At 37.6% G+C, this 12,285-nt stretch overlaps 1 protein-coding gene across 3 annotated transcripts in view; it reads left to right on the top strand.

Annotated features, from left to right (window-relative positions):
* Positions 1–12,285, top strand: part of EPHA3 (EPH receptor A3) — a 228,443-nt gene that overhangs the window by 197,681 nt on the left and 18,477 nt on the right. For all 3 annotated transcript variants that reach the window (XM_062003347.1, XM_062003338.1, XM_062003357.1), the window contains exons 12-14: positions 2,421–2,482; positions 4,774–4,983; positions 11,934–12,083. In XM_062003347.1, the coding sequence (XP_061859331.1) occupies positions 2,421–2,482; positions 4,774–4,983; positions 11,934–12,083 (422 nt within the window). The remainder of the gene's footprint in view (positions 1–2,420; positions 2,483–4,773; positions 4,984–11,933; positions 12,084–12,285) is intronic.

The raw sequence follows: 12,285 nt of genomic DNA, 5'->3' as shown, positions 1-12,285 counted from the left end.
GCAGTTGTCACGATCCCTGTAATAGGACTGTTCAGCATGAGAAGTTCTCAAGCTGAGGTGGCTCTGGTTTGCCAATGGGACAAACCTCCAGCAGTATAATGAAGGTGTACCCACCAGATAAGACTTCAGTTCTTTGCTCCAAAGTTGAGTTGTTCCCTTGCTTCACATAGATTTCTGTTCTGCGTTTTCCTGCCTCTGCGCTGGTCTCCTGGGTGTGCTGTAGGCAGTAGTCTTAATAACCAGCACGCATGTTCTGCTTAGTTTACTAATAATTTACAGCAATTTGTAGCCTGTTAGTATAATAAATTTCGGCAACACTGTTGACACAAGTTGTTATCATGTATAAACGGCTGTGCTTTGATAAATGAATGCAGAATGTTCTTTTAAAAGTGCACTGTGTTGCTTCAGAGCATATGCTTCTTATTATGGACACATTTCCAACTGAATGGGAGTGAAACCCTGCACTTGGCTTTCTGAGTATGGGTGAGCAAAGCATGAAGATGTTCTCCTACTAATTTGAAAGACATATCTTCTTACTCTAATTTCTGTCTTCTGATGTGTCATAAAATTGTCTGAGTTTATACAAGTTCCAGTCAACTGTCTTCTAGTTTCAAAGCAAATGGATTTATCATAGAAAGTTTTGGATAGCCCCATCAGTGTGCTGTCTTTTGCTTTAAAGTTCCAGCACCATTTTCTGTGCATTACTAGAAATGTCTTTGGGTTAATATTACACATGCAGTGTAAGTGAGGTACTTTTCCTTGCAGCGCATACTTTTTGCTAACACAAGTAAGGAAGCAACCAAGATTTTTTTGGAGGTTTTATATCATTAGGTCTTTTATTTGTACCATATCCTATATAATTAAAGATTAATGCTTTTATACAGGCTTTTTTCCTAATAATTGATGGATGACAGTTGATTACTCATTAGTGTGACTCACGGTATAACACATCATTTACGTAGCAGAAAGAAGATAGTTTAAAACCTATTAATCCACGCAAAAAGGACAAAAGATTTTTTTCTCATTACATTGAACTCATTCTTTGAAATTAATATTTCTCTTATAAGAATTTCTATTTTGCAGAAGTTGTAATTTCTGAAAAAAGGAAACAAAACAAAAAGGAGTTACTGTGTGCTTTGCTTTTTTAATGGCCTTCTTACTTTTAATTACACTGGGTGCCTCTTTCAAGCATCATGCTGTTCAATTTTGAAACCTAAAATATCACCATCCTGGCTATACAATAGGCAGGACTTTGTCATGCTTTTATGGTCAGATGCCTTTCTGTATGTGAAATAATAATTCATCTTAAATAACTTCATGCTCTTACCCACCTTTCTGTCTACCACAAAGAGAAAATAAACAAAGCTTTAGAAAATATTATGATGTAATAAAATCCATATGATGGTAAAATACTAGCAGGGCAATGACTTTTGTCTGGAAACTTCATCATAATCACATTAATTTTTGTGTTCATTTCTGTCCAACATGACAGAGTTGCATATAAAATCTTGGTTATGTAACAAAATACCTTAGGCTAAAAAGAGTGGTTTTCACAAACTGATCTGAATCTGCACAGATAAGTTTTGAAAGATATTAGAGGGTCTTCAAGGGCTCTCTTGCAGAGCTGTTTCTTTAGAGCAAGCCTCTGGCCCATGGATGCAGCGTGTTCAGCTTCCCAGCTGCATTGTGCTTGGCGGGAGGGGAGGTTCGTGTTATCCATGATCCCACTGCAGGGAGAGGCAAGGGCTGCCTATAAAGAGGGCTAGCCCCCAGCAGTGGCAACTGGCTGTGTTACAGTTTTGCTTTTCTTTCCAATGTCCTGCTTTACTTTTATTGTGCACTTTCAGTCTCTTATCCCAACACCACCATTTTCCTCAGCTTATGCTCAGAAAATAGTGACTCTCGATAGTTTAGTACCCTCCTGAGGGAGGAAAGTACCCTCCTGAGGGAGAGGTTTTTATGGTATTGCTTCCACTTAGGCTGTTTAGTCTCTCCCTTGCTGTAGTATTTGAGGGACATACTGACTGTGCCCATACAGTAGAGCACTGCTCCACAGTCATGGCAAATGCGTGGCAGAATACACCAAATTCATGGCATACATTCAACAGATATATGAAGGATTATATTCAACCATCATGGATAAGACACCGTATACTTAAAATACAGGATGCTTCGCTTTTGGGACTTTTCTGGGGACCTGAGCTTCTAAGAATCTTACTAATTTATGCTGAAATGACTATTTCTGTTGATGCATCAGTGGAATCACAACTGGTTCACAGAGCTGGTTTTGCCCATGGATCTTTTGCTTTCTTTCCAAATGTTAAGTTATCCTTGGGATTTGGCCACATTTCTGGAATGCTTGTTTTTACTGATCATTATGTATTCATTTTAAATACCTGACCCCTATAATCTATTTGCAGGTAAGCCAGTTATGATTGTTACTGAATACATGGAAAATGGCTCCTTGGACAGCTTCCTACGGGCAAGTACAATAGAAAAATAGATGGTGCAGAACTGACTCTTGTTCTGAATTTGTTATTAATTTACTGCCACCGTACTCTGATTAATCATCAACTCTTGTTGCATTTTGTGTGCATTGTGGTGTGCTCAGAAAGCCAGGTAGAGATCTGCTAGTCTATTTTGACTGCTTGTAGTAAGCATTGCTCCAAAATAAAGAAAATGTTGGTTATATTAGTACGTCACATCCATGAAAAAGCAAAACCAAAAGAACATTCTGCCATGCAGAAATGAAAATTGTTTTTCTGACAGCTGAATTGCTGTTGTAACGCAGTTACGCTTATTGGTTGGCAGCCTGTACGTCTTACCAAGTGATTTCCAAAATGAACAGGCTTGCGCAAATTTTGTCAGTGAGCCAGTAGTACCGAGCCAAGACCTGTTTCCCTAAATACAAAAAGTTTAGGGAATAACCCCATACCTGAGGGTGTTAGAAATGTTTTGCTAGCAAACTTTACTGGCCTGTGGTTTTTTTCCCTACTGTAGGCAGACTAGTACTGTTGTTGATTTATCTTTGTTTTCTGTCAAAGTTGGTAGCGAGCCTAAAAAAATTGGAATGCTCCCTGTGTCACCAAGATTTACTTGTGGCAAAATAAGAAATGTAGCAGAAATAAAATCCCATCTGGGGGGAAACACTAGTTTAATTTTAATTTGTTAGGGCAAACTCAGCTGTGGCCCAGAGACTGCTTTGGTTCTGCCACGGTTGAATGACATTATCCCCCAAATTCATAACACTGAACTAGACATTTAACCCCATAAGGGGATATGTTGTCAACCTTAGTTTCAGTATGTACTATACATGTTATGAAGTCCACTGGAGCATGTGAAATACATATAAATAATATGTCAGTATATCTGAATGAAGTATATCTGTACTGAACTATATATGTTTTGTTTAGGCTTAAAGTCCTTCAAGAAAGCTCTGAGGAAAAAAGACATTTTTTTGTCTGTACAAAAAAGTTGTTTCTTTTGAGTGGGATTAGTTTAGGTTGTTTTTTTTCTTTACTACTGTTGTGTGGAAACGTAGATAAGAACCTTGTTACTCATTAATCTCACAGGCAACACAGGCCATAAAACTCTTCTTATAAATGCCTTTTAAAAGTAGTTAGTTTGCTTTCCCCATTGCTATTGAAAGGCTGAGCATCTCATTCCTTTCACAATTAGAAACTTTCTTCTGATTTCTTGATAAATCTTTTCCAGGGTCTATATTGATCCTCTTGTGTTGGCTCTCATTAAAGAAGGTTTCGTAACAGGGAACTGTTAAGAGCCTTTTATAATAAGGAGTTTCCTCATAAAAGGGAATGCTGAGAGGCTCTTTAAGCATCGCTGTGGCATATATTTGTCTAGTGTTTACAGTGCTAATATTGCCCCTAAGTACATTAATCAAAAATTAAAGGAATGCAATCAGTCTTGCAGACTGATTTGTGTGAGCTCACCCACAGAGTCAGAGTCAGCTCCTATATATTTAATAATATTCTGAAAGAAGCAGCAGGAAGAACTGGAGAGCTGCCCATGATGATTCATTTACAGCACTGGGGAATTCATTTGAGAGCTGCACTAGGATGTACTGTTTTCCTGTCATCTATGTATCTGTATATCAATATCAAAACTAGATGTTAACAAACAGCATTAGTAAGAGCTGTGAGATTTGAAACATTTGCCTAGAAGTGGATAGTTAGAAGTATTTAAAACTATAGGTTTCTACACTAAGTCACAGCGGGTTTAAGTGATTTTTTTGTTCTTGAAGTTGAGGAAAATTTTGAGGAATGAGTTTAAACTTAATGGGATTTGAAAGCCACTGCATCAGATCAGGTTTTGGGCTTGTTAAAAAAATACTTGAGTAATAGAAAACTTGTATTACTCCATTGGGTAAGGTTAGGATTTTCACTAACCATTCCTACGGCCTTTCAGGAAAGTCGGACATCTGTTTCTCTAATGTCCTGAAACTCCAATCTCAGGAGCACACACAACTTAGATTTATGTGCTGCTTTCACAAGTATCCCATCTAGGAAATGAAATTTCTGATGACAGCAAGAACAGGAAAAAAGAATTTTTATCTGAATTGAAAATCTGTCCCCTTCCCTTAGTTGACTGGGAGATTATCCTCTGCAGATCAAAATATTCCCATGTGTGGCATTTAAATCACAACCTCTGACTCATGAGCTCTTCACTTGATGAGTTTCCAGGGTCTTTTATCAAAAGTTCTATGCAAGGATGAATATGAACAATCTCTGAAATGACATTTCAAATGTTTTCCAGAAACATGACGCCCAGTTCACAGTCATCCAACTAGTAGGCATGCTTCGAGGGATCGCATCTGGCATGAAATATTTGTCAGATATGGGTTATGTCCATCGAGATTTAGCTGCTCGTAATATCCTCATCAATAGTAATTTGGTATGCAAAGTCTCAGATTTTGGTCTCTCTCGTGTACTGGAAGATGACCCAGAAGCTGCTTACACCACAAGGGTGAGTTTCTGTGTTTATTAATCCTTTTAAAATTCTTGGCTGTGACAAAGTTAGACTGAAATCTGAGGGAGTCTCTGAGGCTTATAGTTTGTGTTGAAAAGGCCATCCAGTCTTGCATGCCCAGAGATATTCAATAGACAATAAATTCTTCACTGCTATTTTTTACTTAATGTCTCAGAGAAGAGCCATTCTGTTGATAAGTGATTTTTCTTAACGTATGTAAAATTCATGACTCAATTTCTTTCTGATGAGTGTGTAAAGGAGTGAATACCACAACAAATGCCTGAGTTGGTTTGGCACCGCATAATGCATGCTTTCAGCAGGTTTCGTTACACTGCTGATTTAGCTTTCACTCGTTAAAAAAATCCTACCCAGCAATAATTTTTTTAATTTTTATTTTACTTTTTTGGGTCTTCTAGTACGATTGGACATATGTCTGATTAAAGCGTACTGATATCACTGTTTTGCAAAGGTATCTCAGTTATACATGCTGTTGTACCCCTAACTGAGTAAAGATTTGAGTGAAAAAAAAAAAGAAATCTTGCTTAACAATGTGATAAACCAACTATACTTTCTCTTTTTTCTATCATATATACAAACTACTACCCATCTTTTGGAGATGCAGTACTATCAAGGAGGAGACTTACCTCTTGACTTGTTTCACCCTCAGATAGAGAAGCTTTTAGCAGTTAGAGTACTGCCCATAGTATAGACTGCTTCCTATTTTCTAGATTTCATCTTGACCTGGAAGCTACAGTGTTGGCTTACAGACTTAGAAAACCCACAGCATCTTCTAAAGACAGTTTTGCTGCACCTCTTGTCCTCACTTGAACGATGCTTCTATTTTATTGAGGAAACCTTGAAAGCATACATTTAGCTTTGTGCATGTAGACATTACACTGAGCTGACTGGTTGTTCACTTTAATTATACTACAAGTGGATTTTATTAACATTAGAAAAAGTGGCATTAATATCCAGTATCTTAGTCAAGTGGAATTTTCAGTGATGCCTAGTAATCATGTCCTCATCTATGTACAAACCTGATTAGAGTATAATTTATCAGCAAAATCTTAATGTGAGTTTTCTAGGACTTCCTTCATTCGTGATCACTGACAAGAGCAATCAATTATTATGATAGTTTGCATGCTCTCTTCTTCATGATGGAAATAAAATAACACATGACAAATGAGTAAATAAATTCTAGCTGTTTTCTTGCACATTATATATACACATCATATACACATGCATTTAGAGATACATATTTATCAATCACACCTTCATAACTTACCAGACATACTTTATTTTTTCTTTGACCTTTCAGGACTTTCTTTGACTTCTGATAAGCTTTGCCATGTTGTTAGAAATATGCAATATATATACATCTTTATAAAACTATCTGCAGAAATCTCTCATGGTTAACATAAAAAATATTAGTAAGAGAAAGTAATTTTCATGCTCAGTATAGATGCAGCATTCATAAGTAAATATTAATATAATGCAAAAGTTCCTCAAGAGAAAATTATATAGTTTCACCAGAGGTGTATTGCCTTGTCAAATATGCTTGCCTGCCCTTTTCTTAAAAGTCCTGTGGAAGTAATGGCTGTTACTGTACCCAAGATAAACATTTTTAGATACAGTATTTGTCTAATATCATATTTAACCTCTCTTCCCCAGCTGTACACTTGCAGGTTTTGACAATTACTCTTGTATCCTACCACCACTGCCCATAGGCAGATGACGGAACTCCCCTTTAAGGCAACTGTTTAAATGCATGGAAATTGCTGTCCTCTTCACACACATCCCTTCAGTCTTTTATTTTCTAAGCAATTCTCCAAAACTTAGTATTCTTGCTGATCTCCTTCAGATTCTTTTCAACTTAACTACATTTTCCCTAAATATGATGCCTAAAACAGGGTACTAATCCCAAGTACCAAGCATAGCATATTTATTTCATGCTCCTCACGTGTACCCTTTCTGTTATTATATCTATGGCTGAGGAATCTATTTCTCCTATCACTCCCAGCACAGCTTTGACACAGGGTTGGTTCATGTTCTTCTGCTTGGACACGTACCTCTGTCAGGCTTCGAAGCTCAATTCTCTTATTTCAGAATTCATCTGGGCATGCAAACTAAACTGTAATTTAGTAACAGCATTTGTGTACTCACATTATGATCTGAAGATGCCTTTAGAGTACTAGTTAACTTAGATTGAAAAGTTGTATAGGGTGGAAAAATTAGCCCCACATCAAACTGCCTAACACACAGCTTTATACAGGAAGTGCACTTCCCTGAAAATGAAGCATACATCAGTGACTCCTACCCACCAGTGGCTAGGACAAACCAAGGTGCACAGGATGTCGTTATTTCAAGACAGTGTTACACGTGAATTTCTTGTGGCCAAATGCAGTGTTGTTTTTTCTTCCTTCTTCTTCTGCCACCTATTTACTAAGCCTGTCTGCCTATTTACATTTAGATAGTGAAATCAGATGGAAAGAAACTGCTTTGTAAAATGTAATCATCCATGTTCGATAAACTCCATCTGACGTTTATGATATATGTGCAAACTGCTGCAAGTAGATACTCAGATAATTAAAACTTTCAAATGCGACCTAGGACAAATCTGATTTCTTTCAAAAATAGTCACTGAATATACCTTTTCTCCATCTTGACTCTGAGAGAAGGACAAAACTATTTGTTGTTCATCTTTTTGCTCAAGTTTACTTTGAAGTGAATCCTGTCCAGGTAGTGTGTCCCTTGGGTATGTTTGATCCCCAGCATAAACAACTGGTTACCATGAACCTGAAGCAGACCTGCACTCCACTGGCAGAAATCTGCATGGTTCATGTTCCTGCTGCCTAGTCATATCATCAAACAGAGGACCATTTCCTAAGTGCTAATTACAGAATCAGGATTGGAATAGAACTTTAAAGGTCATCTAGTCCACCTGTACTGCAACGAGCAGAGGCATCTTCAACTAGAACTGACCATGAATGTTTCCTTGGATGGGGCATCTACCACCCTTCTGGGCAACTTGTCCAGCATTTCACTAACCTCTTTTCATTTGAAACCATTGTCCTTTGTCCCATTGCTACAGGCACTACTAAAAAGCCTGTCACCATCTTTCTTATAAGCATCCTTCAAGTATTGATAGGCTCCAATAAGGTCTCCCCAGACCCTTCTCCAGACTGAACAACCCCAGTTCCCTCAACCTTTTCTCATGGGAGAGATACTTCAGCCCCCTAATAATTTTAATGGTCCTCCTCTGGACCTGCTCCAACAGGTCCACATCTTTCCTGTACTGAGGACCTCAGAGCAGGACACAGGACTCCAGGTGCAGTCTCACAAGAAAGGAGGAGACAGGGAGAATCACCTCCTTCAACCTGCTTACCACACTGCTTCTGATGCAACTAAGGATATGGCTAGCTTTTTGGGCGTGAGTGCACACTGTTGGCTCATGTCCACCATTTCATCCACTGCTACCCTCCATATGACCAAACCAAGACAAAAATAGTGCCGCTTTCTGGAATGATGGCATCATCCCAAACAATGGCACACCTTTATAGCTAAAGGGTGACAACTACTTAGTAAGATCTTTGAAAAAAATACACACAAAAAAATCCAATCCAAATTATAGCAGCAATTCCAAACTTTCAAACTTTCCAAACTTCCCACTCCAATTTCTCCATTTACCATCAGTAATACTAGGGAAATCTATTGAGTTAGCTGCAAAGATAGATGCTTTCTCTATTTAGCCTCCTCTTCTACCCCTATTTTTCACCTATAAATGTCAAAGCCTGAGAACAGTTCCATTACTTTACCTCATAATTGCAATTCCGGATTGGTCTACCTCCAAGAAGCCCAGTCAGCCCTTTAGGTTTTCAGTAGAAACTACTGACTGCGTGAAATTTCAATATTGTTATGTTCTCAGAAGCTGTGTCTGAAGCTGTGTCTGAAGCTTTTCAAGAATGTATGTATTCCTTTATATATTAATACATGATCTCTGACATTCATGCTATTATACTGGAGCTCTGAAGCATAATGCAAAGATCACAGGGAATCAGGAGTTGTAAGAAAACTTTGTTACCTGACAGAGTCATCTTTTACCTCCTGAATTATTGTCACTGACTTTATACCACAAAAGGGCTTTGGCAACCTGTGGTCTGCCTGCTTACAGAAGCTTAAGCCAGCATGTGAATCAGACTGACCAAGTGTTTGGATTTTATGAGGTTTTTTTACCAAGGCTTTGTGCTGGAGAGGATGTACTTTCATTATCTACATTCTTGGTACCTATTCACTTTTAACTGACAGCCCAAAATTGTATTAAAATTTTCATTGCCAAATTGATCTTTTTTATTCTTATAATTTTTAGATGTCTGTAGGACAAGTGGGTGGACTGATGACACAATATGAACTGAAAGTAAATTTAAGCCATCATGCACATAGAGGGACTGTAACTGTGTCTCTCAGAGGCATAATATTGGGGTAATCAGGAGACAAACTTTGACTGTTTAAGCTTATAGTTGAATACATCAGTGGTGTTTATGGCATTTCAGTGTAAAACACTGTCCAGTTATTATATTTGCATGGATAACTTCTCATTAAATCTACATAACTTCAAAAATTACTGTGCCTCTGGTAATGATGCCAAAGCAGTGAAGGCATGGCATGGAACTGCTCCATTGTGTGCCACAAGGAAGGGCACACAAGTCCTTTCTGTTAGGCACACAATATTGCAACTGGTGCTTAACAGAAATTTGTTGTCGTTTATTCCCTAGATACGCAAAAATGCATTAATAGAGTCTGAGTGCGTTGAAGGGTGTGGTAAGAAAGGAAACAAATCTTGCCTGATAAGCATGAAAGAGAAAAAAAGTGTTCTGTTGCCATTTACCACTCAAGAGGGAGATAATTTAAAAATAAAATGTTTATTCATAAGGGGTGAACAAAGTAGCATCAGATAATTTTCAGGTGCTAAAGAAGGTAGGTCAGGCTCATCTTGTTCACATGATACCATCTTGTTCTGTACCAGTAAGATATCCCCTGAACTAGGCTAAGTCCTCATATAATTAATTGTCAGGTTTTTGCCTTCAGATTTTCTTGAAAAGTTTCTCTAATCCATTTTTCTTAATTCTTTCCTCTCAGCAGGCCTGTGGCTTAGTTACCCGTGGCAGTCACCTTGTAACATTATAAATCAGAATATTGGAGTGGGTTATGAAGGCCTGGAAACATCTGCCTTGTGTTGGATTGCCAGATATGATAGAAATAAATTGAGGACTTCATTGACTTTAGATGAATTATACTGAATGTCCAGATACTGTCTGAATCACAGCTCTATCTAGAGCAGATAAAATTTTTGGTGACTGCTGGCTCACTAATTTCAAACCTTGAGAATGGTTCTCTGACCTAGACAGTCTGTGATTTTGAGCTGTAATAGTGAACTCCTACAATATCTCATAGTAATGCTTTCTTTCTACTCAAATCCAGGCAGCTTATTTGGCTTCATGATGAGCATGCCTGTGAAAGGAGGCTATGAGGGAAATGTGTGAAACTTGTATTTATCTTCAAAAATAATCAGTAAATATATTACTAGTAGCTGGCAACACATGCACATGTAAATTTCTCTTTATCAGCCTGTATCAAATAAATTTGGTCAAGCCTTTTCCCTAGAAATATCATAAAATCATAGAATGGTAGGGGTATAATGTTTTTCGACTTAGCAGGTTTGTCTTTTGTGTTCAGTCATGATAGTACTAATTTTGAAGCGCACAAGCCCAGTAATACCAGACAATAATATTGGAATTCCAGATTTTCCAGTGAAAGATAAGTAACAAAAGCAACGGAGATAGCAGATAGTCTAGTGCAAATAGCTAGTCTAGTGCAAAAACTTCAGAATATATACTCCTATATTGGAAACAACTTTAAACTCTCACAGTTTTCTGTATTCAAATATATTCACTCCAGGATTACTTTCAGTAACAAGATTTGCACTTCTATCTTTTAAAACTTTGTTTTCTCATGTGTGACTCCCAAATTGAAGTCTTTAAAACCTCTGTCAAAGCTGACACCACTAAAAATTGTCTCTTCCCTCTAATTCTCATCTTGCAGAAACTCAGCCTGAGGCTGCTTGTGTGTGCTTCACTAATTTGACCTATGGCATCAAGTGGTTGCCATAATCAGAGAGAGATATTCCCCTAACTGCATTATTAATTATTATGGCAGCTTTAATTCTTTTCAGGTGCACATTGTTTAATGATGACTTGCTTCTCTGATGACTGTAAAAAATGTTTAAGACCACTTCCCTAGATGATATGTTTGCACTTTTCCTTCTGTACAAATGGCTCCATCCAAATCTGTCTTTCTGTGACTGTCTCTGACAGCTTTGGAATGGGAAAATTGTGCATATTGTCACAGTGCAATTGGAGGCTTGGCATCAGATTAAACAGAGCCACATCATGGCCATTCTTTTTTGTTGAATGTTCTAGGAAACATGAAGTGAAAATATGGTGAAACCTTGCAGATTCCACATCTACCGGGAATTTGCATGCAATGCCTTCTGAGTCGTTTTTCATCCTTTATGAAGTCTATATGATTGTCTTGCCAGTTTCCAAACATTTTATAACTGAAAATCAAACATACTAACTTACTAATTGTAATTATTGGTGCATATTATACTACACATAGTATGTCTCTGTGCATATATGTACACATACATACGGTATATATATTATACTATATATCTATAGCCTCAGTAGATTTTTCACTGTCATGTATTTTATTCTCTATAGTGTACAAGATGCTTTCCTGGCAAACGACAATAGCATGTTCCAGCTTACAGTGTTTTTTACACTAATGAAATAACATTTGAGAATCTCAGAGATAAAATAATCAATCATGGAGAATTATATTTGTTGTATTACAGTCAAATCGACTGTTCTATTTTGTTTTGCCCCTAGGGGGGCAAGATTCCTATCCGATGGACATCACCAGAAGCCATTGCATATCGGAAGTTCACGTCAGCCAGTGATGCATGGAGCTATGGGATTGTTCTCTGGGAGGTGATGTCTTATGGAGAGAGACCATACTGGGAGATGTCCAACCAGGATGTGAGTGTATCATTATCTCAGTTATGTTCTCAAATAAAGGATTAAACTGTGAAAGGAAGTGAAACATAATGAAACCAGGTGTCTCTGAGCTTTTGGAGGTTTTCAAAATCTCCAGATCTCCCCGGTCAAGTAAAAGTTCTAATGAACTTAAAGAAAAGCCAACATCTTTATAGCAGGATACTTTGAACCTCTGAAGGAACAT

This window comes from Colius striatus, chromosome 1 (genome assembly GCF_028858725.1).
Source record: "Colius striatus isolate bColStr4 chromosome 1, bColStr4.1.hap1, whole genome shotgun sequence".
NCBI classification, from domain to species: Eukaryota; Metazoa; Chordata; class Aves; order Coliiformes; family Coliidae; genus Colius; species Colius striatus.
This window is presented reverse-complemented; position numbering and strand designations above follow the sequence as displayed.